Source organism: Perissodus microlepis, chromosome 11 (genome assembly GCF_051167445.1).
Source record: "Perissodus microlepis isolate ML-2025 ecotype Zambia chromosome 11, ASM5116744v1, whole genome shotgun sequence".
NCBI classification, from domain to species: Eukaryota; Metazoa; Chordata; class Actinopteri; order Cichliformes; family Cichlidae; genus Perissodus; species Perissodus microlepis.
In genome coordinates this window covers 32576199-32602265 of record NC_140471.1, presented here as the reverse complement: position 1 = coordinate 32602265, position 26067 = coordinate 32576199, and the positions used below count along the sequence as shown (strand labels likewise).

General features: G+C 39.8%; 1 protein-coding gene across 3 annotated transcripts; it reads right to left on the bottom strand.

Annotated features, from left to right (window-relative positions):
* Nucleotides 1-4: 4 nt before the first annotated feature.
* col28a1b (collagen, type XXVIII, alpha 1b) lies at nucleotides 5-26059 on the bottom strand. 3 transcript variants are annotated; one of them, XM_084944221.1, is made up of 36 exons: nucleotides 25979-26059; nucleotides 24688-24768; nucleotides 24031-24167; nucleotides 22631-23193; nucleotides 19280-19300; nucleotides 19138-19197; nucleotides 18981-19034; nucleotides 18867-18911; nucleotides 18740-18766; nucleotides 18596-18640; nucleotides 18472-18516; nucleotides 17533-17586; nucleotides 14491-14559; nucleotides 14177-14245; nucleotides 13838-13906; nucleotides 13272-13340; nucleotides 13105-13173; nucleotides 11749-11817; nucleotides 11241-11309; nucleotides 10641-10712; nucleotides 10476-10544; nucleotides 10291-10362; nucleotides 9527-9595; nucleotides 9383-9451; nucleotides 9237-9305; nucleotides 9073-9141; nucleotides 8482-8550; nucleotides 8333-8401; nucleotides 7797-7865; nucleotides 7463-7543; nucleotides 7274-7309; nucleotides 6603-6639; nucleotides 5924-6478; nucleotides 5108-5292; nucleotides 4219-4504; nucleotides 5-1041 (listed from the first exon to the last, which is right to left on the bottom strand). In XM_084944221.1, exons 3-36 carry the CDS (start codon nucleotides 24164-24166, stop codon nucleotides 869-871), a joined length of 3582 nt encoding a protein of 1193 aa, XP_084800347.1. In that variant the 5' UTR covers nucleotide 24167; nucleotides 24688-24768; nucleotides 25979-26059; the 3' UTR covers nucleotides 5-868. The 3 variants fall into 3 exon arrangements, with proteins under 3 accessions (XP_084800347.1, XP_084800346.1, XP_084800348.1); XM_084944220.1 differs by lacking the exon at nucleotides 25979-26059 and having other exon boundaries at nucleotides 24688-25293; XM_084944222.1 differs by lacking the exon at nucleotides 25979-26059 and having other exon boundaries at nucleotides 22631-23190; nucleotides 24688-25293.
* Nucleotides 26060-26067: the final 8 nt, after the last annotated feature.

Here is a 26067-nt window from a genome sequence, read left to right as displayed (position 1 = left end):
TTTATTGACATTTATTATTTTTAAAACTTCATGAAGGAAGTCTGAAACACATGCTGCTTTGGCCACTCCTCGCTTTTTTAATTTATCACTTGCATTCTTGCATTATGATTACTTTACTACTTGTGCATTCATGGCTTCAGCTTACAAGTGGAAATTTCAAACAAAGAATCGCCCAGAGATGAGTTTAATTTATGAAGTATACCCACACCTGTGTCGTCAGTTATGTTTGATCCCATGAAAATGGGATGATTTTAAGAAAGGTTCCAGTTCCCCAGCAGTTAAGTCTCTTTGTTTAACATCTAAAACTAAATATTTAATCTAAAAATACACCAGTGAAGCATTATTTCTTTGTTTTTGTGTGTATTTGGAGAGGGGGGAAAAATCGTGTCTATTCAGCACAAACCTTAAACTAAGAGCCATTCAATAAGAGCACTTACCTTGGATGCACATGATTAAAAGGTACACTTTTATTTTGATCTTTTAATGACATTATAAGGTATTAAAAATAAACATACACATAAAAAGTATCATTAAAAAACATTGCATTATAAAAAAAGTTACATTTTCTTGTTCTTAAAGAAGTTAGTGGTATTTTAACAGAAGAGCTCTGAAGTGACATAAATTGTTTCCTCTTTTTCTTTGTTTTAAGACAAATACCACAAATAAGTAGTGCACTACATTTAAAACCTAAAACTCAGTTTGATTTAATGATGCTTTCTAAAATTAGCTGCTTATCTATCCGTGTCAAAGCAACTACAAGAGTACTCACTTACTGAAGTGAACTTTCTGGTAAATCTCCTCATATGAATTTGAATCAAAATCTTTTCTAAGCATTTCATATGTGTGTGTGACTGCAGGCATGTGCATGTCAGGCCTTGACACAGGCTTCTTTGCAGTTCTTCTCAGTATCAAACTTGTTGTCATTCCCTAAGCAGCCTCCAAACCAGAACTGAGCACAGGAATTCGCCGTGGGATCGTAGTACCACTTCACCACATATTCCCGACACGGCCCTGGATCCAGGGTCTGGGTGCAGCGCTCGGCTAGAGACCACAAAAAAAAGTTATCAGAGACTACACCTGTGCTAGTAGCCCTGTGGGGACTCTTATTCTTTTGCTGTGTTCAGTTACTGGTAAATATGTTTTCTTTTTTGTTTAATGGGACAAGGACAGAGGGGCAAAATAAAGCACTGAAACATGGTTTAACAAACTTAAGTTTCCTGTATTGTAATATATTAAGCACTCTGCAGAACTAAGGACATCTGGGAGAGAAACTGAAAATGGCACTAGAATCAAAATGTGGGACCTAACAGTTTCTAAGAGATCAACAATGTGACTTTCATCGTGTAGACAGAGGAATTACATTAGAGGATTGCTTTGATTGATCCTCTGATGACCATCAATGTTTGTAGCAAGGTTTACACCAATCCAAATAAAAGCTGCTGGACAACACTGACCAATATTTTTGGCCCTACAAGGCAGTTCAATTCTTACAAGACTCATGAGATCATGATTATGAGAGAATCCCTCAGTGGTTGATTCCAGTCAAGTTTTGGCTGCCTAAATCATCCAGTTGACTGAGTGATACCTATCCCTATATTATCACAACATTTAAGTGACAGCTGTTTGAAACAGCAACCTTTTTCAAGCAATTTAAAAGCTTAATTTTACTGCTCTGAAGCATCAGAGCAGTAAGAAGAATGCAGGTGTTTACAGCGTTTGTACAGAAATGTCTTTCAAAAATAAGATATGATGCTTTCTAATGCATGTTTAAATTGTGTGACAGTTCTTGCTCATAGCCACTGACGGATATTCTAGGTTTGAAAAGTGAATGCTCAACTTTCCTAAACCTGCATTCTTTGTAATCTCCAGCAGGGGGCGGCTCTTCTAGATAGGAAAAAAAACAACTCATTTTTGCTTCCCTTGATCTGCAAGTTCCTGATGACTTAAGGCCTCGCTCTAATAGTTTACCCAGTAAATTCCAATTGGATTAAAATGATGCTAATTGTTGTAAATAATTAGTATTTTAAATTAAATCCATGTAATGGTTAGAAATGACAAATCGGAGCATGCTTTAGCGTGGGCCGTACTTTTAATTACCCAATTCTTCAGTCCCAGTAAGCTTTTGATCGCTGATAACGATTACCAAGAGGTCAAGAGCAAAAATACTCAGCTCAAAGATTTACAATCTCATTAACCAATGGGTGAAATCACTGTGGCCATGTCCAGCCTTTACAGTGGCTTGCAAAAGTATTCGGCCCCCTTGAACGTTTCCACATTTTGTCACATTACAGCCACAAACATGAATCAATTTTATTGGAATTCCACGTGAAAGACCAACACAAAGTGATGTACACGTGAGAAGTGGAACGAAAATCATACATGATTCCAAACATTTTTTACAAATAAATAACTGCAAAGTGGGGTGTGCGTAATTATTCAGCCCCCTGAGTCAATACTTTGTAGAACCACCTTTTGCTGCAATTACAGCTGCCAGTCTTTTAGGGTATGTCTCTATCAGCTTTGCACATCTACAGACTGAAATTCTTGCACATTCTTCTTTGCAAAACAGCTCCAGCTCAGTCAGATTAGATGGACAGCATTTGTGAACAGCAGTTTTCAGATCTTGCCACAGATTCTTGATTGGATTTAGATCTGGACTTTGACTGGGCCATTCTAACACATGGATAGGTTTTGTTTTAAACCATCCCATTGTTGCCCTGGCTTTATGTTTAGGGTCGTTGTCCTGCTGGAAGGTGAACCTCCGCCCCAGTCCCAAGTCTTTTGCAGACTCCAAGAGGTTTTCTTCCAAGATTGCCTTGTATTTGGCTCCATCCATCTTCCCATCAACTCTGACCAGCCTCCCTGTCCCTGCAGAAGAGAAGCACCCCCAGAGCACGATGCTGCCACCACCATATTTGACAGTGGGGATGGTGTGTTCAGAGTGATGTGCAGTGTTAGTTTTCCGCCACACATAGTGTTTTGCATTTTGGCCAAAAAGTTCCATTTTGGTCTCATCTGACCAGAGCACCTTCTTCCACATGTTTGCTGTGTCCCCCACATGGCTTGTGGCAAACTGCAAACGGGACTTCTTATGGTTTTCTGTTAACAATGGCTTTCTTCTTGCCACTCTTCCATAAAGGCCAACTTTGTGTAGTGCACGACTAATAGTTGTCCTATGGACAGATTCCCCCACCTGAGCTGTAGATCTCTGCAGCTCGTCCAGAGTCACCATGGGCCTCTTGGCTGCATTTCTGATCAGCGCTCTCCTTGTTCAGCCTGTGAGTTTAGGTGGACGGCCTTGTCTTGGTAGGTTTACAGTTGTGCCATACTCCTTCCATTTCTGAATGATCGCTTGAACAGTGCTCCGTGGGATGTTCAAGGCTTGGGAAATCTTTTTGTAGCCTAAGCCTGCTTTAAATTTCTCAATAACTTTATCCCTGACCTGTCTGGTGTGTTCTTTGGACTTCATGGTGTTGTTGCTCCCAATATTCTCTTAGACAACCTCTGAGGCCGTCACAGAGCAGCTGTATTTGTACTGACATTAGATTACACACAGGTGCACTCTATTAAGTCATTAGCACTCATCAGGCAATGTCTATGGGCAACTGACTGCACTCAGACCAAAGGGGGCTGAAGAATTACGCACACCCCACTTTTCAGTTATTTATTTGTAAAAAAAAAAAATCTTGTATCATGAATGATTTTCGTTCCACTTCTCACATGTACACCACTTTGTGTTGGTCTTTCACGTGGAATTCCAATAAAATTGATTCATGTTTGTGGCTGTAATGTGACAAAATGTGGAAAAGTTCAAGGGGGCCGAATACTTTTGCAAGCCACTGTGTATTCACTGTACGTCCGAAAGCTTGTTTGTTGGATTAACATGAGTAACGCTTATTTGATTTCTTGCCAACAGATCCAGGAGATTTACTGGTTCCAGGAAACCTTGAAGTGATGATGAGATTCCAAGAAGTCAGATCTCCCAACTCAGAAATAGTGCATCAGATAAAGTCACAGACTGAACTCAAAAGACATCTGTCTTCTCATCAAAACAGGAACAAACCTTACATGTAGGCTGACTTTAAGATAAAAATGATTAGAATTTGTAAAAATACATTAGCTACTACTTAGATGCACAGAAGAGGCTTTATCTATCATTTTAGGTGCCACCTTTATTTCTCCATCTTACAGTCTCTGCTGCAGACTGTCAGCAGTTACCTGATAGGAAGTTGTCAGAGGGCAGCAGGGGCGGAGTTGGTACCGGTGGTATCTTCTCCTCAGGCGGAGTCTTCAGAGTAGGACCAGCTGGCCCGATGGCTCCGGTCATCACCACATCGTGTGTGGGGTTGTTCACATCAAACTGTGGGAGGAACTCTGTTACCGGCCTGAAGGGCTCCCTGTCGAAGAACGGAAGCCTCTGAGTTTCTAAGGTGGTCCTACTGTTCATCGTCGGCCTCTTTCTAGAGGTGGACCCACCGTCAGGGTGTGAACCAGGAGGGCCGGGCTGAAACAGGCACAGAAAAATATTTAATGTTTAGTTTATCTTACTGTAGAGAGGTACAGCGGTCACCAGGCGACACCTGAGCTAGTCATAGTCACTGAGTGAAATCTGTGGGAAGTGGTGCAGAGCTTCAGAGCAGCTGAAGACAACAGATTAACACGAGAGCTCAGAGATTCACATACATTTTACTAAGAGTCTTTAACTTTGAGGGAAACAATCACCAGCCATTTGAGTTATTTAAGAATGTGGTCCACATTTTGTTTTGCTTTTTTAATTTTGATATAAATATTAACAGAAGAAAATATTCTTGGGGTCTTTAAGCAGTTATTTTTAACTCATTGATGACCCCAAGAGGAATGTGTTAAGCACTGTGGTGCTTTCAGCTTGAGCATGTTGGCATATTTAGACAAATGGCAACATTTGCTGAGTTTTTGAATTGGTAAATGTTTTGATATTTCACCTGAATAAAGAAAAATCTGACCTGCTGTTGGCGCTAGAGAAAAAGTCACCAAACTGTGAAGATGATTTTAGTGTCCTTTCGATATTGCAACAGAGTCTGAGCGCACAGAACAAAGTTTAAAAAACCAAAAACCAGCACGTTTTCACCATTTTCTGGACTCTCCTGAAGTCTCCTGTGAAAGTGGGAGTGTCCGTGTCTGTCCTGTATGGCGGTTCTCGAGCGTTGCTGGAGACTTCTGGGATTCCTGGAGGAAGCCCCGAGCTCGGGATGGAGCTGAACAAGCGTCTCTCTCCGTTTTCACAGATATGACTCAAAAGTTTTTTCTCCAGAGCTGCAAACACCAGAAGACAAATGGACAGTTCTACTCTGCATTTAACAACACAGCAGTTTTTCTGAGGGAGTATTTCTGAACCAAAGCACACAAATACAAGACGTTCCCCAGTTTCAGATTCATCATATTTACTTTCAGGTTCAGGTGCAGATTGAGGATATTCTAGAAAACAGGAAAATGAGACATCTGTGCCCGCTTCACTTCTTTATAATGATAAATGTTCAGTCTTGCTTAACAAGCAGCGTTTCAGATGCCAAAAACATGTTAGTATTGTGTGGAAAATTAAACTCATGAATCTCTGGATAAGACGCATGACTTATCCAAACTCCAATACGAAAGAAAACTATTTATATTTTTTAAGTTTGCTTGGTTTTGAATTGATTACAGTTTTTCTTACGGGAATTGGTTTTCCTTGTTTATTGGTTTGCTGCGTTAGTTGTGCTCTCCTTGTGTTAGAATCAAGTAGGATCACAGCTGCAGGTTTTCAGTTGGTTAAAGTAAAATGGTTCTTTCTAAAGCCACTTTATTGTATTATGCTAGGCTTTTCACTTAGCATTTTTGTTTTGCATTCAATCAGACAAAACTATCAGATCATAAAGCCTGTGTCAAGGCCAGATTATAAAATAGTCACCTGCAAGTGTTGTGAATTCATCGATCAGGTACAAGTGATCACTGTCGGGGTCAGTGGCCATGAAGTTGAGCTCCTTCTTGAACTCTTTGTACAGTGGATCGCTTTTGTTCACCACTCCGATCACAAACATCTCAATGTTGCTTCTCTGGGCTTCTGTCACGGCGCTCTCCAGACTGACCGAGTCCCTCTTATCGGCCTGTCCGTCGGTGATGATGATCGACACCTTCCTCACACCTCGCCGGGCTGCCTTGAACACCTGGTTGGCCTGTTGGATGGCACTGCCTGTGAATGTACCCTCGCCCAGGTAGGTCATGGAATGCACAGCAGACTTGATCTCATCAAGGCTGGCTTCCTGTCTGAGGCTGACCACCACCATGTTTATGTGGCTGTAGAGGACCACGCCAACACGAGTGATGTCCCGGCTGACCGAGGTGTGGTCGATCAGGGCGTTCACAAAGTCTTTGATCACGTTGAAGTTTTCAGGGCCGACGCTCTCTGAGCTGTCGATCACAAAGACGAGCTCCAAGGGTGTCTGGCGGCACGTCACTGCACAACCTGATGACATGGAGCAAAAACACAACCAGAGGAGCAAATAAAGTTTAATGACTAAAGAGGAAACTAATCCTCAGTGACTGATTTAAGGAAAACTAAGATTCACAAACTTAATTTTGTGACTTACTGCAGATGGATTTTACTATTTTGATGATTTCATCCCTCTGTGAAAGAGTACAATATTTTAGAGGTGGTTCAACACATTTTTTTATTTGTCTTTTTAATCTATTAACATATGTTATTGGATTAGTTGGGGACCCTATTATACATTTCCATAACATCTAACATGCACTGTTACTGTTGTGGATGCTGATGTTAAATATGGCAACACAAACAAATAATATCTGTGAGTGTCAAGCTCAGGTTTTTAACTCTGAGTTTCATGCCTTTTTTCTCTAAACCCTGGATATGTATGATGTGAGAAAGAGCAGATATCCTTAATGGTCAACTCAGTCACAGAAGCCACACCCACCTGTTATTTAAATCTCCGCATGCGGAGAAAAACTCAATAATTTCTGAAGACACAGACGATGCATCAATGACAACAGACATGACATTATGTTAAATACAGCATAAAATGAGCTGGCAGGAGGTGGGTTACAAAGTGGTTTGCAGATCTGCAGCAACAGCACGCAGGTTAAAAAACCTTAAATACTGTCCCTATATAAGATTATACAGTTGGCTGTCTAGACGATTATCAGCAAACCATTAGCTCATGTGGGTAGTACCAGCGTCTAATAAAAAAAATAATCTGAGATTTAATTGGTTTAGAGCTATTTTAAGTGTACTCATACTTACTGTAAGTCCAGGTTCCCCCTTCTGTCCTGTTTTGCCCTGTCATTTAAAACAAGTCATTATTTAGGAAAACACTATAGCATTTTCTGACTTAAATTGTTCTGTTAACCTACAGTTACAGAATGACTTCTTAATTCATCAAGACTTTCTTCAGAGAAGGAAATAAAAGTTAGTATTATGTCTGGCAAATACCAGAGGTCCGATGACGCCCGGCTCTCCAGGTTCCCCTCTGTCTCCCTTATTGCCTTTCTCACCTCTGAACCCTCGGTCCCCCTGCAGGAGGAAAAGAACACTAATTTTTTCAGTGTATAAATGATAAAGTAAAGCCTTTATAGCAAACGATGTCCCATCGTTCATATATCGGCCACAATTGCATTTTTCTGCCCAACATGATCTTTTGCATTTATTGTTGCTTCTGTATGTTTGAGGTGATGACAGTGCATAGATTATCTTTCACCTTTATGTGAGAGTTGACTTTAGTTTACATAATAATTCCTCACTTCCCACATTGCGAACATCACAGTACCTTATCACCCTGCAGACCTTGTCCTGGAGGACCTCTGGGGCCGGGCATCCCCTGAAATCCAGACTCGCCCTGTAAACATTCAGCAGAGTTCATGTTGTCACTCATCCCTGTGTGACCTTTCAGACCTTTATGGTTAATGTTAGTGAGATAATGACTTCTAAATTTATGGCAACAATTGTTTCCATACCTGTTTCTAAAAAACAGCATAGATCCACTGAAAAACTTACTGACCCTATCAGATCTTCATTCAAAACAACTTCTCTTGCTGCTAATGACCACAGCATAAAATGAGGGAATGTAGGTTCATATGTCTTAGCTAAAATCCAACCAAACCTGTTAGAAAACTCAATATTTAGTTTGCTAGACTCATTGGAAACACAGCAATTCTTTTATCACTGTGTTACCAGAGTGTAGCAAACATGAATTCCCTAAATCAGAATCTTTATTATCTTCATTATTACTTAAAATGTACTTATAGAAACCTTCAATAATTCAGCTGCAAGTGAATAAATGTGAGTGACAGGTGACAGCGGTACCTTTTGTCCTTGTAACCCTTCTCCAGGTAACCCCTGTGGACCAGGTGGTCCTATTTGGCCAGCTGAACCCTGCAGGAAAAGAAAACTTTATATCTACTTTAGACAATAAAAATACAACAAAATCCATTGTTTTCTACATTTCTGATTACCTTTGGACCAGGTAACCCGATTCCTGGTGGCCCAGCAGGTCCGGGAGGCCCAGGCAAGCCTCTTTCTCCCTGAACGTAAGTTATTAAATATTTATTGATACTTGCAATAATGATAATAGCTTTATTTGTGCATCAGTTTTTAGAACGCACAGTTACAAAATGCTTCATATAAGTGTACATGCATACAGACAGACATGCAGTCTTGCATTCTTGCAAACAACATACAGATTTTCAAAAATAAAAGGAAAAAATGCAATAATTAAAACAATTATTAATTGCACAAATAAAACTGTTTAAAACCAAAATCATCACAGCAACAAGTCAGAAAAAGTCTTTATTTGTATTTTTTATCAAACAAGAAAGCAGAAGCTTTTGGATTATAGGTCAGATAAAAGGTAAGACTTCAATTCAACTTTATTTATATAGCACCAAATCACAACAGCAGTTGCCTCAAGGTGCTTTGAAGAGTAAACAGGGGAACTGTTTATTCCTTTTCAAAATCTGATAAAATTATCTATTTAAATGTTCCTAAGAGGTGAAGAGAACTACTCCATAATAATAATTTTTAAAAAAGCCAGTATTTTTACTTACCTTTGTTCCAGGTAAACCAGTCCCATCTGGTCCAGTCTCTCCCATCAGGCCAGGAGGCCCGGGAAGTCCCTAAGAATATTTTTTTCAATTGACATTGAAACCTGAGTGTGATTACTTGGAGTCTTGTGCTGATAAAAGAGGCTGTAATCTGGTTTGATACTCACTGGGGGGCCAGTGAAACCTTCTCCTTTTAGTCCAGGTGGCCCAAGGGGGCCCTGTGGCCCTCTGTCACCCTACAAACCAAAACTTAATTGTACTCACATACTTTACTGGGGAAGATAACTGAAGAGTAAACCGGAAGTGAACTGACCTTGGATCCAGGTGAACCAATTCCTGGGTCTCCCACAGCTCCGGGTGGACCTTGTGGACCTGGTTCTCCCTGACAAAACCCAGAAGTAAAGCTGTTACTATTACTGAAAGTCACACCAACTTTAGTTATGCAGCCTTGATTTACCTTGGCCCCCGCTATACCCCTGCCAGTAAGTCCAGCTGGACCTGGTAGCCCCATAATTCCTGGTTGCCCCTGGAGGAGAAAGCACTTATTAGAAAGATAACGGTACACAAAGCCATTTAAAAATAATTCCCTGAATGCATGATAATATCTAATCATGGCCTTTTTTTAGAACCTGACGGATACCGTGGTATCAGTCTTACACTTTAACAGAACAATTTCAAATTTTGTAAATTTTTTAATAAATTTTTATATTTTCTCTCTTTCCTCACTGCTTGCACCCTGGATGGGCCGGTAACACGTCCAGATTAAACCTATACCTCGTACATGTTCCAGGCACCCCTACCACTCTGAAGTTGAACAAAATAGATGGCTGGAAGGAGGGACGGATGTGCTGTTTGTGTAACTCTAGCAGCAGATTTCTGTTTTGTTTTGTTTTTTTCATTTAAGAATTTACTAGTTCACTAATTAACCTTCTGGTTTGCAGGTAGGTCCATGTTGGAAATAAGGTGCTTGTTAAAGCCTGTTTTTTCTGAGTTTGGACCAACATTTAAAGCATGTACATTTTATGTAGCAACAATATTACTTTGACTTGATGTACACTCAGTAATCCAAAAACAACTCAAAATAACATCATCAGTGTGAGTGAAATGCTTCTCCCAGTGTCCAGATGAACATAACCAGATTTCTGGGAATATTACTTTGACTGCTGTGTAAAATTATTATGACATTTCTTTCTAAAATGCTTCTGGTAAACACACACATACCTTTGGGCCCATTGGCCCCACAGGACCGACTGCACCTTGCTGGCCTCTGGACCCCCGGTCCCCTTTGTCTCCCTGTCAGAATAACACAAAACAACCTGTAAACAATCTTCCAGATTGTGGCTAAGTGCTTATAACCTCTAGAACAAAATCTGGAGATCTGATCTGAAACACAGACATACTGTTACCTTCTCTCCTGGGACACCTTTACCAGGAGCCCCATCAGCTCCCCGGGGCCCCGGTAACCCAAGGTCCCCCTGATCAGTAAATGACACAGTGGACAGACAGACTGGTAAAATGTATTTAAAGTACATTTAACAAACAGAAAACTGACTGACATCAGGCTTCATTACCTTTGGTCCTGGGATTCCATCTTCTCCTGGCTGACCAGGTATACCTGATAACCCCTCAGCTCCAGGGTCACCCTGAAACAGGAAAATGACATAGAAGAGTCCCAGAGGGGTTGAAACTATGCAAATACAATCAGCTACATTAAGAAGATGAATATCTGCGTTATGTCGTCTTTAATTAAGAAGCTATGGCTAGGAGGCAGTTAGCTTGGGTTAGCATGAAGGCTGGAAGCAGGATTGGTGTCCAAATGAAATAAAATGCATCTTGCAGTTCATAAAATATTGCTCTAACTTTGCAGTAATACCACTTAAAGTTAATTGAGGAATATCTAGAAGAAATTGCTGCTATGGTGGCACCCTATTACATCACCACACTCAAATTTTCGCTGAGCTCTTTAGAAAGACCCCATTCTTTCAGATGTTTGTAAAAACAGGCTGCATAGCTAAGTGCTTGTACACTTGTGTCAATGGGACTGAAAACACAAATGTGGCCAAACATTCATATAAAGTATTATATGTGGATTTGTGGTCAGTTTTTCTTAATATTACTCTGAATACAGGAAGTAACAGCAGGAGTAGTGCAGCAGTGCAAAGAGGACTTACTTTGGGCCCTGGTTCTCCAACACCTCGCTCACCTGGTAGTCCTGGCTCACCTGAGAGGCCCTGATCCCCCTGAAGGTAATAGTCACATAGTCATTTGGGTATTCAAAAAAAGATGTAAATATTTAGTATCATTTATATGAGTTTCTTTCGTATCAATTTCTTGAAACACCAGAGCACTGCATCTTTAGAAAACATTACTCAGAAACGTAAAGGATATTTGTTTCTCATTATTTTCTGTCATGTATACCTTGGGTTTGCCAGTGAGTGTTAATGGTACGTGGCACAACAAATGATAGACTATATGTAAAATATGGACCTTATTATAATAGTATATAGCATAGCATACTACAGACTCAATCGCTGCATTAGAGTCAGATTTTTCCCTGTTACTATTTTAAACTGAATTGACTGAATTATGTCTTAACCTCCAGCAGCCGCTCCGTAAACCCTCTGATTCAGAGGAAGACTGATTCACAATCATTATCTTGTCTGTTATTGTGTGTCTTACCTTTGGTCCTGCTATTCCAACACCTGGAGCTCCTTTGGGTCCTGGAGGCCCAGCTGGACCCTGATCTCCCTGAAGGAAAAAAAGACAGTTAAGTTGAAGGTATGAGACTAATAACTTGGGGGGGGGGTTGATTTTGTAGCATGGTGGTTAGCAAGATGGTCCTCAGTTTGAATCCACCATCCAGGCAGGGCCTTTCTATGTGGAGTTGACCCAAAACACATGGATGGGGTTACGTTAATTGGAGATTGTAAAATTATCCGTAGGTGTGACGTGAATGTGAATGGTTGTCTGTTTAGTGGCCCCTATGCCAGCTGGGATATGCTGTAGTCCCCGTGCAACACTGAACTGGATCAGTGGAAGAAGCTGGATGTTTCTAAATCTATTTTTGATGAGAAAAGTCAAAGTGACAGTATAACATGTCTGCCTTCAGTTTCAGTTTTTATTTCTAAATGAAACATTAGTCAGGACTGTGTTGAAGGACATGAATTCTTTGTTATTGTTAATCTAATGTTTTTTGGATTTCCCAGGCTTAAATTTCACACCTTCATACTCACAGGTGAAGACTTAACTCCAAGAAATGATATTAGAACTAAAACCAGTAGTAATGTGAGATGTAATGTACCACAAAGGAAAATAAAAAAGGCATTTTGGGCTCTTCCCTCTAATAGAGGGTGTTAAACTCATTTTAATTCAGCAGGCATCAAACGGTTTAGCTTTACTGTGTATTAACAAGGTCAGACGAGTAAAATCATTGTGTGATAAAATATGCTTAAACAAAAAGTCTCTTTAAAGGTTACGACGTGAAAGAGGGTGAAAATGTTCATCCAAGTCAGAGCACGACTAAAGCTGAAAGCCTAAACTAGAATAAAACACAACAGATGAGACATTTTGACATAAATATGTGTGATTTCATGTCTCGGTGTCTATTTCAAACTCTCTGCTTACCTGACCGACTGATGTTGGAGAGAAAAACTCCTCAAAACCAATTACTGATAATCTTTCTATGAAATGATGTTACAGTTCACCAGGTGCTTACGATTATTTCAGTTTATATCACATTCATTGAGTCTGTTATTACATGTACATCATAGTTTACTGCTTACAGTGGAAAGCCCTTCACATCAAGAGATTTTCTTTTTTCCTTTTTACGATTCAAAAAACTTGTAAATCTTTAAATACTTGTAAACATTTCCACTACTGGAAATCATCACAAAAGGATTAGCCGAGCAGTTTGCTGAAAAATAGGAATAATTAATTACTTTTCAATTTTTTACTTAACAAAGCCATCAAGCTGACAAAATGAGACCCTTTGATGGACTCATTCTGGCCCCTGGGCCACATGTTTGACATGTTTACCTTTTCTCCTTGAAGTCCTAGACCAGGAGCACCAACTGGACCTTGATTTCCTGGTGGACCAAAATTGCCCTGAGAAAAAGGAATAGAAGAAATGCAATGATTAAAGATTCAGATCTGTACATGGAGACATTGATGAGGAATTCAGCAGTAAATTTTAGTTAAATCACCTTGTCACCTTTGATCCCAATACCAGGAGGCCCACGACTTCCCTTTGGACCTTCATATCCTCGATCACCCTAAAGAAAATATGAGAAATCTGATTTATACATAGCTGTATGTAAATTATACAATTAAGAACAGCAATCTTTCAATCCTACCACTTACACTGATGTGTACATTTTTTTAAAATACAAATTAGTCTGTTTTTTTTCCTAAACTCTTCTTTGGATGCTGGCTGCATTTTGTTCCATGCTCTGTAGAGATGATCCCACACTGCTTTTGAGGTCTGGGCTCTGAGGAGGCCAATCCATGATTCCGGGCGTTCCATTGTGTGCTTTTCTATTCAGATATGTTTTTATTGCACTGGAAGCATACATGGGATCATTCTCATGCTGAGAAAAAGACGCTGCTGTCAATAAGAAACTTTCCAGATAGGTATTAAATGATGGATCAAAGTCTGCTCAATTCCACTTTAAAAATTATTTTAAAAAGTCTGGCTCCTTGGAAACAAAATATGAAAAAGGTGAGTTGAGACTTTTATGCAGTACTGTATGTAATCAAAGACTTTTCCCACCTTTGGTCCTGGAAACCCCTCTCCAGGAGGTCCAGGATTTCCTTGTGTTCCAGGTGATCCTTGAGGTCCCTGGAACAAACAGAACTTTAAATAAAAGTCTGTACTTGTGAAGGTTTTAGTAGCTGCAGACCTAAAACAGAAAAGGGTGATTTTCTAGACATTTGTAGAATAAATGGCACATTGAAGCTGTTTTGGTGGCACAAAGCGGCTCAGCAGCTTACTAAGTTACGTCAACTTTTATCTCACTTGTCTGTATGTTTATAAATAAAAGCTCACTATGATACTGTTACTCATAAGATATGAGATCTTAATGCCAAAGATCCTAATCTTCATACTTACTGGGAGTCCTGGTTCACCTATGCCCGGAGGACCTGCTGGACCTGGTCTTCCCTGATTACCCTTGTCACCCTGTAATTAGTAAGTAAAAACAAAATTTCCCATAATTCAGTAATAAAATATCTTTTTTTAATTCAGTGTCTTGCAGTTAGTAGCAGTTCAACTGAGATGATTTAATAGGTATTTGAATTCCTTTCTCACAGAAACAAAACCTCCCCGCTGTTTGACTTTCAGCAGTGAAATATCTCTCTCCATCCTCACTGACATTTTCACTTTGAATTATGATTTTTATAGTAATTGTAATATAAATGTGTCACCTTGGCTCCTGGGAATCCAATACCAATGTCTCCTGGTTGTCCAGGTTCACCGCTGGGTCCTCTGTCTCCCTGAGAGTAATCAAGTTCAAAGGTTTGCATGTTACGTGATGATACAGCAACAACACAGAAAACAGGTTAACAGAATGTAAAATGACGAGATGACAGATGGTGCTAGGATGCATGTAGCTGTCCTTCTAATCCAATAAAATCATTCTAATCTATTGTTTTATTCTTTATGGGGACCTGTTATGTTCCATATTTTTACAACTGGACCCCCACTAACATCACACGAAGCCAAGAGTAGAAAAAAATGTTGGAAACTGAGAATTTACATACATGTTCTACATGTATCATACTCATGGCTATGTTCAGTATGAGAATCCATCATTGCAAAAATGCATAAGAGAGGGAAAAGGCAATAAAAGAACAATCTCAGGGATATTCTTTCAGGGAAACTTTGCTGTATACACAGCTGTACAGTTCAAACAGTTTATTCATGAACAACTAAAGTCCTGCTGTGGTAGAATTCAAAACTAAATAAAGATGAAGAAATGTATATGAGACAACCATCCAATCCAGGATACTGACAAAGCAGTCTAACTGGGAAACTTTAGTCCAAGCAACAAATGCTGTATATAATGCTTATGGAAATGTTTATTGTTTTTATTACACGTAAACTCAAACTGCTTGACATAAATGCTGAAGGCCCTGAACGTGAGAAAATACATGAAAGTTCTCTTGTCACCCTGACACTGACTCAGTAAATCAACCTCACTGTTGAAAAAATACACCACTTAGGAATACTCTTCAAACAGCACAGCCAAAAAAATAAATAACAGCAGAGCATGAACTCAGTCTCTGGATCCAGGAAGACATCTGGGATATTTTCTTGAGAACATCAAGATGATGTCTCCCAATATTTCTTATTTCAGTTTCATAGTGTGTATTTGTGAAGGTAGAATATCCATCTTTATGCAAATCTATTCAAAACCTTTTTGCAAAAAACGACCAGATAAACTTATCCAATCACATAGCTTACTAAAAAACTGTAGTCAGACATTCAGAGTGTCGGCTATAAAAAAAAAATGCTATAAATCACATGTGATTTTATCGGTATAAAGACATCTTTGTTAAAAAGAAATGGGGCAGCTCTGTGGCGATGGAAGCAACACCATCTTATTAGGCTTTGGCACACACTGTAAAGTTCAGTATTATGTCCCTCGCTTTCTTGAGCCAAAGCTGATATGTGACCGTGCAGATGTTGTCAGGGAAAGTGTCCGCACAGTCCTGCATATGAATGATGGTGTGTCAGAGATAGCAACATTTTCTTTTTTGTCTGACCAAATAGTCATGATTTTATTGACATGATAATCTAAATGTTTGGGATACATAACTTTTAGTTCCCTAAACTGAAGAAGACTCGTATGCCTGTCAGTAAAACCTGAATATGGACATCATTTAAGAGTTTGTATGGAAAAAGAATGAGAATGAGCAACAAGTGAGTTCTTGAGCTTTGGGGGACCTTGTAGACTGCTTTTGCTCAATACAAAGCAGCATTACGAGCATTATTTTAGAATAAAAATATAAATATTTAAGTTGATAAGGAACTATTTTATTTAGAGATTAATATCACAGTATCTCAAAAACAGGGTTTTTATATTTTAAGGATAAATTCACAAAATTCTAGAAACTTTTGTGGAAATATCCAAAACTTTACTACATAGTTGTGTAATATAGGTTTTCACAGGACTATATGCACTCCATATAATTTGAAAAAGTCAAACAAGGCTTGACAAGAAGATTCTCTAAAAAGAAGATGGGAGCAGAGTTTAGGTTTGCAAAACTGCATCTAAAAAACTATTTCTGGAACAATATTCTTTGGACTGATGAGACCAAAGTGGAGATGTTGGGCCTTTGGGCTACTTTGAAGCCTAGGCTTATTATTTTGTCGGTTCTCCCCTGGAACCTCTTATTTCCCAAAATTGTCTAAAGCCTGAGGGTCACGCTATGAAGCAAGTTCACTGTAGCCAGACTTTCTTGAAGTTAGCTGGCTTGACAAAACCTAAAACCTCAGAAACATCACAACAGTGGTTATCAGTTTTCTTTGTTCACCCAGGCTTTCTGCTTTAAGCGCCGAGCATGCTCACATAAATGGGTTGTTTCACATGTCATTTAATTTTATCTGTGGTGTAAAATGGATCAACTGAGAACCAGCTACTGCAAACAGACACATTATCCAAGGAAGGGTGAAACAGTCTATTAAAAATATTAAACATATAACAGCGAAAGGCATCACTGGTGCTGCAAAGACACAAGGGTAATGCTGCAGAAAATCATGACTCTTATGAATTCGTGATCATCACCAGCACACAGAGCAATCAAATACATTACATATTACCTCAAATTAATACATTTATTTTACAGCTGGGTGCACATAAGAGCTCTGAAACTTTAAACTTGATGCATTTAAACACTAAAGGTTATTCAGTGAGCTCGGTGCTGACAGTTATGTAGCCTAATGAGGGCTGTTGCCAGAACAAAGAGAAACTTATTCTATTTATCAGTGTTCTAATCTGTGTTTTAGGAGGTGCAGTTCCAGCAGTGTAAAAGACACTTAGCAGCATTAGGACCAAGCATAAAAACATTCAGTCATTTTCTCAATCGCCAGCTGAAAACATGTAAATTTCAGCGAGGATGCAATGCAGTTTGTGCTTTGGTTGTATTGCTTCAGCAGCTGTATCGCACTAAAAACATACCACAAATAAATCTGCCCTCTGTGTATATGTAGTTCAAGGTAGATCTTTATTGAAATGTCTGTTAGTGTTTCTTGTGCTCAGGTTCTTGTTTTTTCTCCCTGGTGCCTCGTTTTCTTTGTGACTCTTTAAATCAACTATTAAATCTCCTCTATTGCTCAGATATTTTTGTTCCTGCAATTTGCATTTGGGTGGCACATCAACTCTGTGAAGAGGTTTTGTTGCAGTTTTAAAGGCTAGTCCAACCAAGCTGAATGACAGAAAATCCACTGCATCTTGAGAAACTTACTTTAGAACCCGATGGGCCTTCAGGACCCACCTCCCCTGGTGGTCCTGGCGCTCCCTGCAAAAGAAATACACATTTACTCATTTATAACCTACATAATCTATAACCTTATATTTCACTTCTCAAATGAATCAAACAAAAAGCAGTCATGTATAAATCAAAAAGGAAGCCCCCACACTGTGTTACTGATCTGCAGGTCAAGACCAACCCACTGCCGCTGAATAAAAAATACAACAGGATTAAGATCGACATTCATGTCTTTCATGCCATTCGATTCTCATGCCTAGCTCATGAAACAACAAGGTTATACTGACACTGTGCCAGTAGCACAGAGGAGGAAGAGTGCTGCTGTGCGGCCAGGTCGCTGCACTAATCCCATCACACAAAGTCTGTTCCTGCAAAAGAATAATATCCTGCAAGCCTGGATTCACAGCTTTAGATAGCCCCAATGGTATCAGGATTACCCATAATCCAATATTCACATTCCATTAGTGCAAAGACGAATAAAAGACAAATTCCACTTCCATTTTTCATATTGAAGAGAATACCAACTGTCGGATGTCGACTTTTCAGGAGTCTGAGCGATGAGTTTTGAAAGTAATGGAACTTAAATTTTGACACTGAAAAATAGAAAATTGCTTGTGATTGAAAAAAGTCCAAATTCATTAAAAATCTGTTGTCTTTAAAGATGAATTATACCATTCTCAAAACAGTGGATGACAACTCAGTGACTCCATCTTGTATAAACAGTTGGTTTGGTCACCTTCCATGAATTACATGGACATCTTTTTATCCTCTCTTTTCATGGATTCACAAGTGTGTGAATAATGTAGACAAAAAGTCAGGAAAGCCTCACAAAAATGTGGGATTTAAACCAGGGCCCATAACTGTCACAATTCAGTATAAAACAAAACCAGAATTGAGACTTGTGGCCACTCTTACCTGTGCTCCTTTTGGTCCTTGTGGGCCCGGAGGACCCTCTGGGCCCTGCAACATAAAACCTATGTCACTACATGGATAAAGTCTGGGGTGTTTACTGAAACATCTCAGAAAAAAATGACCATACAGTGTCACCCTTTTCCCCAGGAGTGCCACAGTCTCCTCTGTCCCCCTACAAGACCACACGACACAACGTTAGACCCTGCAGATATTTTCTGAGGACATGTTTCAATAGTGAGAACAGAGCAGCTGAAAGGACACAGTCACTCACCTTGTTGCCTTTGTAACCTGTGCGGCCCTGCAAACGATTCAAACAGGTTCAAAACCGATGTTTCATCTCTTAACATGCATGCTGTTTGGCAGTTGTGCAAAAACAAGGGACAAATCTGCTTTCTTACCGGTGGACCATCACTTCCAGGTGTGCCATTCAGCCCAGGCTCCCCCTTTAAACAGAAACCCACAAATTAAACACTGAAATATTTTAGAAAGACTTTCTTTGTGTCACGACTCACCCTCGCTCCTTTTTGGCCAGCTGGCCCTCTGAAGCCTGGGTCTCCTTTTCTACCCTGGAAATATTACCAGTTTTAAGATGAAGCAATGATTAAGCTGTAAAGCTAATAGTGTTTTCCACTTATGAAACTCCTCAGTGTTTAGTTGCTGAAAACTCACAGGACTTCCTGGAGGACCTCTCTCTCCTCTTTCACACAGACATACTTGGGCCTGTGGACACTATCAGAGCGAGAAAAATATTATAAAGTCAGTGCAACCATCAGCCATACTAAAGAGATGTTGACTTCCATTTAAGTCTTACCCCTTCATATGCAACTGCACCCTGTGGAAAAAAACAGAAGATAAAAAAATATGTCAGTTACGTCCATCTTTTATCTACAGTCTGAGTCCCACTGAGAAATGGTACTAGTTGCTTGGCAGCAGATGTGTCCACCACTTTAAAGTATTTTAAAGTCAGTACTTTTCCCCTTTACCTTAAGACCTGTTAAAGTTTCCACTATGATCTGACTGGGTCCAAGTGACATCATAGGTGAATCCAAGCCTTCTGGCGAATCCTTTCATGGCTGTTTCTTTCTTTTTTGTGTGGCCACACAGACTTATCTGAAGCAACACTACACACCAACTATGTATTTTCTTTTTCCATTTCTGCAAGTGTACTTGGAAGAAATGTAACGACATTGCTTGTTTGTGTTGTCAGCAGCTGCCCATGTCTGTAACTTGTAACAGGATACTTTCATCATATCTAGATAAAGGATCTAAATATTTCTGTTTGCCATGAACTATGCAAATAATTTAGTAGTGATTTTCAGACTTGTGTGTAGTTTTACTCTTCATGAAATACTATCTGCAGGACTCTTGGTACTGCACAGAACCTGAAAATCATCTCTAAAGCTGTGTTCACATCATTATTTCCAGTGAACTAACCCCAACTGGTTTTTGGTTACCCTGTGACAACACATACAGAAAGATATAAAAACGCAATATGCTAAAAGACACCTCTACAGCAAACAATGAGAACAAACAACTTTGGGCTTTGGGCACAAGATGAAAACTGAAAATCTGTCATTGTTAATGTTAACATTTCATGGTACAATTTTAAAATAATAATTAATCTAATTATGTGAACTCAACCTAAGCTTTTGGGGCACTTGGGTGCCCGGGAGCCAACTCAGCATAGCAGGTAAGTAACCTCTATAAGCTCTATAAGTTCTACATTTGGTAAAACTGGGTACTGTCCTCTGTCATGTAGCTGTCTCTGTTTTGGAAGTGCTAAATGTGATTGAATAAAACTGCACATTAATGAAAAGCAGAACAAGCCATGCCAGTCTCTCAGACTAGCCGTGACCTCCTGCAGATATTTGACATTTCTGGGTGCTGTGGAAAATGCAAAGCAGCCAGGAAAACACCCTCATGCAGACACAACTCTGTTACTTAAGACGTGAACCCGCTGTGAGGACAGCATGAGCATGAACAAGACTAAACAGAGGATGATCTCTGTAGCCCAGTTCCAGACACGGCATCTGATGTCAGTAATTTTAGGAGAGTATGCAGGATGTCAGATACCTATGTCATATTCTATTAGAAGGAGCTGCTGAATTATAGGTATCAGTAGTACACCTTTGTGTTACAGTGACAGCAATCACATTCTGGTTTCTTTTATTTTTTTTTAATTACAGTTAAGGTTTTCAAGACAAACTCTGATTTTCAAGATTGTTAAACTCTTTCAAAAAAGAGAAATTGAGTAATGTAGCATTAAAACATACATCAAAGCACAGGTTAATTTCTTCTGTTTGTACATAAACCTTTAATCTGTCAAACGCTAAACTTTTACCTCTTTTAACACCAACCAGAGAAGAAGTGACTTGTTTAGGGCTTGTTGTGTTTAAACTACTTCTTTAGGGGTCACCACAGGGGTATTTAGAAATACCGTACACCTGGGCAACTCTCTGATAAGAGGTTATAAAGTTTTATTTGTTATACTTTTATAATATTTGCCTGTCATCCACCCAATGCCATAAAGTTACCATGCAAGCAGTTTGCCTGATAGTTCTAAGATACTTTGACTTATGACCTTTTAGGGTAGAAATGCTCAGCTTGTGTTTAGTGCATCCTCTGCTCTATTTACTAAGCAATTTAACCACCTAGTCAATTAAAATAGATTGTTAGCCACACTGTAGCGCTTGTTAACACTCTACTTTGCTGAGGCCAATGGCACAGCCAAGAACAAAGATAGCCCTTAATGGAAATTCATAAACTTTTTCTATGAGTGGTAAAAGAATTGAGGTAAATTAGGTGAAATGATTGGTTTAGTCTTGGACGTTGAGGTTTTACTATAAAGTTTAATGTGGACAATTGATATTTTAATATAAATTTATTTATTACATAATAATATTATGAAAACTTTCTCCTGTATCGTCTTGATGCATGCTCAATCACCCAGACAGGAAATCCCGAAAGGTTGATTCTCTTCGTCTGGACGTGGCATTTTCAGTGCTGTCACCTTATCGCAAGTCTGTTCTGGATTCAAACTTTCCAGAGACATTTAAGTTAACTGTATGAAGATGTGGCAGGTACTACACAGTAGGGCTGGGCTATATCATACCGTTCACGGTAATACCGGTGTAATTTTGGGCAACGATAGGAAAATGAAATATCGCGATAGAATATGGGTAAAACGCGCATGCGCAGTGCCTTTGTTTACATACGCACATGGCGGCGACGCAGAATAAGAAGAGCGAAAGCGGATCGTTGAATGAAACGGATGAACCAGAATTGGTTTGTGAAAATGCAACTTCAGTGGTGTGGAACTGGTTTAGCTTTCATCCGTCAGATACACAACAAAGCACTATTTTTGGTAGCGCATGCTAGCGGGCCGTCGTTATTACCGTGTTGTTTGGAAAATACGGCACACTTAAAATCAATCCTTTGATTTTTCTGAAAATCGACAGTGCCCCTTATAATCCCGTGTGCCTTATGTATGAATTCTGGTTGTGTTTACTGACCTCGAAACGATTTTATGTCGTACACGGCGCTCGAAAATCTGTCAAATGTTTTAGTACGACTTTGCTAAGCTACAAGCCTGCACCGCTTGATGGATTGTTGGAGCATTACGGCTATATTAGGCAGGAGCCTCGCGGAGTGATTTGCATTTGCACTGTTACATTTTTATATAACTTTAATGCACATAATAAACAGCTGCTTGTTTAAGTGAAAATACATTGATGGGGTTTTTTGCACTAATAAAGTTGTGGAGTTGTAAAGTGTTTTGTCTAGTGTCAATTATATCCTCAGTTATATCGTTTTCGCAAATTTTCAAATGTATATCGTGATAAATATTTTTGGTCATATCGCCCTGCTCTTCTACACAGTTCCAGCCCTTTTCCAAAACTTTCAAAGTAAAACAAGAAGTAACCAAGTAGCTGTGGTAGCACTCATATAGTATATTTTTGTTTCCCTGGACTGAATCTATAGTCAGCGTCTTTATAATAAGCATTTTTTTTGTCATTCAGTAAGCTTTGTCAGGTCCTTCAATAACTGAAGTTTATTTCCAAGCACGACGTTTTCCAAAAAAGCATTTCACCACTCTGATGTTTCTCGACTCTGTACTGGCACCTCTGTGCCTGAGCTCATTTTACTTGAAGCCAACACTCACCATCTCTTTGAGCAGCTTCTCTTCTAGCTGAGAGTCGAGCATACTTTGGACAAACTGCTGAGCAGGTGTGCTGGCGATGGCCCGGAGCTTGGCATTATTCTGCTGGGCAATATCTGATAGCCCAACAGCAAAGAACTTTATGCCATGACCTTTGGCCTCCACAGCAGCTGCAATCACATCAGGGTTACGGGGATGATCGACTCCATCTGTCATTAGCACCGCCACCCTCACGCTGTCCTTTGAGGTCTCATGCACCAGCAGCTGTGAGGCATTGGTGATGGCGTAGGTGGTATAGGTGCCGTGACCGATGTAGTTCATGGTGCTGACTTGACCGTGAAAATAGTCCAGGTCTTTCCAGGCTGAGAATCTGTGCTCTATGGACACAGTGCTGCTGTACTGCAGCGCAGCCATCCGCACCTTCATCGTCCAGCTGGGTACCTGCAGCATGGCGAGCCGGGTGCTGAAGCTCAACACGAAGGTCTTCTGTTTCTCGAACAGTGATATGGTTGCGCTCTCAGAGCTGTCCAGGATGAATGCCACTTCCAGTGAACATGTCAGACCTACTTGAGAGGGAGATCACAAAAACTGACATCAAGCTAGAAGTATTAGAAACAGGACTAATTTCAGGATTGGCACTCTGACACCTTTCTAACTTCTGTCCACAAATTCAGTCCCTTCTGCCAGCAGTCGGTATGTATCCATTACACTGTCAAAAGTGCTCTAATGTCTCAAGCAACACTTCAAACAGCTGTGGATTCACGTGTAATCATGAATTCATGAAATATTCTGGAATAAACCTGATTCGGGGGAAATACCCACTCCCAAATTCCTAATAGCAGATGCCACAGGAGACCTATAAAGGTCTTGTGTCCTGAGCTGTTTTGGCAGCATGAAGGGAAGCTACACAATAAATAATAAATACAGAGACTTAATGTTGTGGCAAGTCAGTGTAAGTGCAGCTTGTGGAAAATTAAAGCAACAGTTTTGAGTAGTTCTACATTACTAAAACTGTCCAGTAAAGGCTCAAGGACCAAGTGAAAGACCCCAAATTGTCAACTTCCAACCTTAGAACTTACAGTTACTTTAGTTGCAGTTCCTCACTTCAGCTGCAATGGGATCAGAGTTAGTGGTGTTTGTTTTTGTACTAAATGAAATCAAATTGCCACATGTATCCATCCATAATCCATCCATTTTTTTTACATTTAAAAAAAGACACTTAAAGGAAGGCATTGTGGGTGGCTGACTTAAGAAATTCTTGTGTAGTTTTTTTTTGACTTAAAATTTGATGACTCAACCATTTCACTGGCCTGATTTCACCATCCCTCACTCAACAATTTGTTCCCTCAGTGCAACATAGTGACTTTCACCACCAGCATGTGGAGACCTCATCTAAAAATTACCATTTCTTCCTTCATCTTGCAGCCTGTAGTTGTTCCTGCGCCCTGTCTTTCTCCTCTGGCCTGTGGCCTTGTGTAGGAGAGCCAGCAGCAGAAGGCAGACCCCGACTCCTCTGCTCAGGTTTCCCTTCAGCAACATCCTAACAGAGAAAAGAGGAGAATGTTAGGGGGGAAAGCAGTGTATGAAAGCACAATGAGTTATTTCATTTTTAATAGGATTCCTTTTACTATCATGGACACTGCTAACCACACCCAGTTGCAGATCCCAAAAAAGGGAGCTGTGTTCTGCAACTGCCGTTTCACAGAAATGGCAACAATTCTAATGGTATTAATTTGCTTAGATGACACCGTTCCTCCTACTGATAATGCACTTTCTCAAATACTTACTATATTACAGTGCCAACAATATGTAAATGTGTGTAAAACCTGAATAATCTGTGCAAATATTTTTCTGTTAATAAGTTACAAATGCTGCAGAATCTAAACAATATCTTCATATAAAGTTAAACCTCTGCCAGGTGATTGAGAAAAGGACACAGCAACATACCTAGACTGCAGTGCAAAAAAACCTGAAGTTGCCATTCAAACTGTGACACCACGAGGTTCACTACTTTGCAAAAAAGTTTTACAAACAAAGCAAATATATATATATTTTATTACCTCGAATCTCATTTAGCTGCAGCCAGTGTTTGTAGTCCAGTCAGCTCTTTGAGAGGCATTTCTCCGCGGAACCCGGGGTCCCTATAAACCAGACTGAGATAAACTGAGGACCATCGCATGAGCTGATGTGCTGTGTGTGTGAGAGTGTTTGTAGCCGGGGGCCCTCCCTGGTGCCGCTCCAACATTTTAGTCCAGTGCAGCGCTTCATGCCTGACAGAATGGATCCCGTGAAAGTCTTTTGTGCGCATTGAGTCCGTGCACTGAAATCATTTAGATTTTAGAGATAAATAGCATTTGCAATAGTCATCACTCCAACCCATAAATAATGCATCTAAAAACCACTGCCAACATAAAATAAAGCAAACTACATTAGTTTGCAGGGATAAAATAATTTTAAAGTATTTTTTTTCTCTGCATCTTTTTTTTCTTAACAAACTTGTCAGTTTTCTGGCTATCAAGGGTTGGTTACTAAGGAAAATAGTTGGTTGTGCAAAAATCCCAAATGAATTTCGTTCTCTTGCCTTTTCCACTCTCCCCCACTAATGTGAAAAGCAGATGAATTGTGGTCGTATGATACTCTTGTACAGCGCAGAAAATCGACCTCATTTCAATAACATTGTCAGTCCGACAACTCAACTCGTATTGCTTAAATATATTTAATAAATTAATTAACTTAAATAGTGATTATCTGAAATAGCCTAATTCCTTATATAAAACTGCCTGATTTCGTTGACGTCTTTTCTCTTTCTTTTTTATTCACTTAGCACCCTCTGCTGGTAAACCGCATCTTTAGCGGAACACGAAGTAGCTGACGTTGCTAATAACACGGACGTGTTTTGGTGTAACACACAACATCCGCTTTGGCTCCAGGTTGCCATGTGTATTTCAAGCTGTATCTCGTGCATTCCTATAAGTCGTCTTTGTTGTGTTCATGTAAGTAAAACCTCTACTCGAAATGCTCAAACAGATGTTTTCGACTGCTGGTTAAACTGGCGCGAGCGAAACGGTCACGCGCTTGCTCTCCCTTTACCTGTTAGCATTAGCTTAGTTTAGCTAGCATGTCAACAAACTTAAAAGTAGTACTATAACTGCCCACGGCAACTTTTTAACATGCTGGGCGTTAAATTCAAACCAACTGTGCTACACTTCCACACAGAGCTCAGGTTATATTGACGGTTTGGTTCAGTGTATCATTACTTTAACATGTTAAAAAGATTTCTCAGAGCTGTCTGTTGTCCACCTTGCGACCACTGCACTCGGAGATGCGTAATATTTCTGCGCAGTCTCTGACCTTTGTTGATGTGCTCATTTGTGTGATAATCTGCCGTATTTCCAGGCTGGAGAGGTTAAACTTCCCTGAAAACCTACTAGCATCTGAAT

Coding starts and splice junctions, on each gene's coding strand:
- col28a1b (XM_084944221.1), bottom strand. CDS start 24,166: ATGTTGCTGAAGGGAAACCTGAGCAGAGGAGTCGGGGTCTGCCTTCTG. Junction 18,912..18,980: donor CTGGCCAAAAAGGAGCGAGG/GTGAGTCGTGAC, acceptor TTCTGTTTAAAG/GGGGAGCCTGGGCTGAATGG. Junction 11,310..11,748: donor TTGGAATAGCAGGACCAAAG/GTAAGACACACA, acceptor TATTACCTTCAG/GGGGATCAGGGCCTCTCAGG.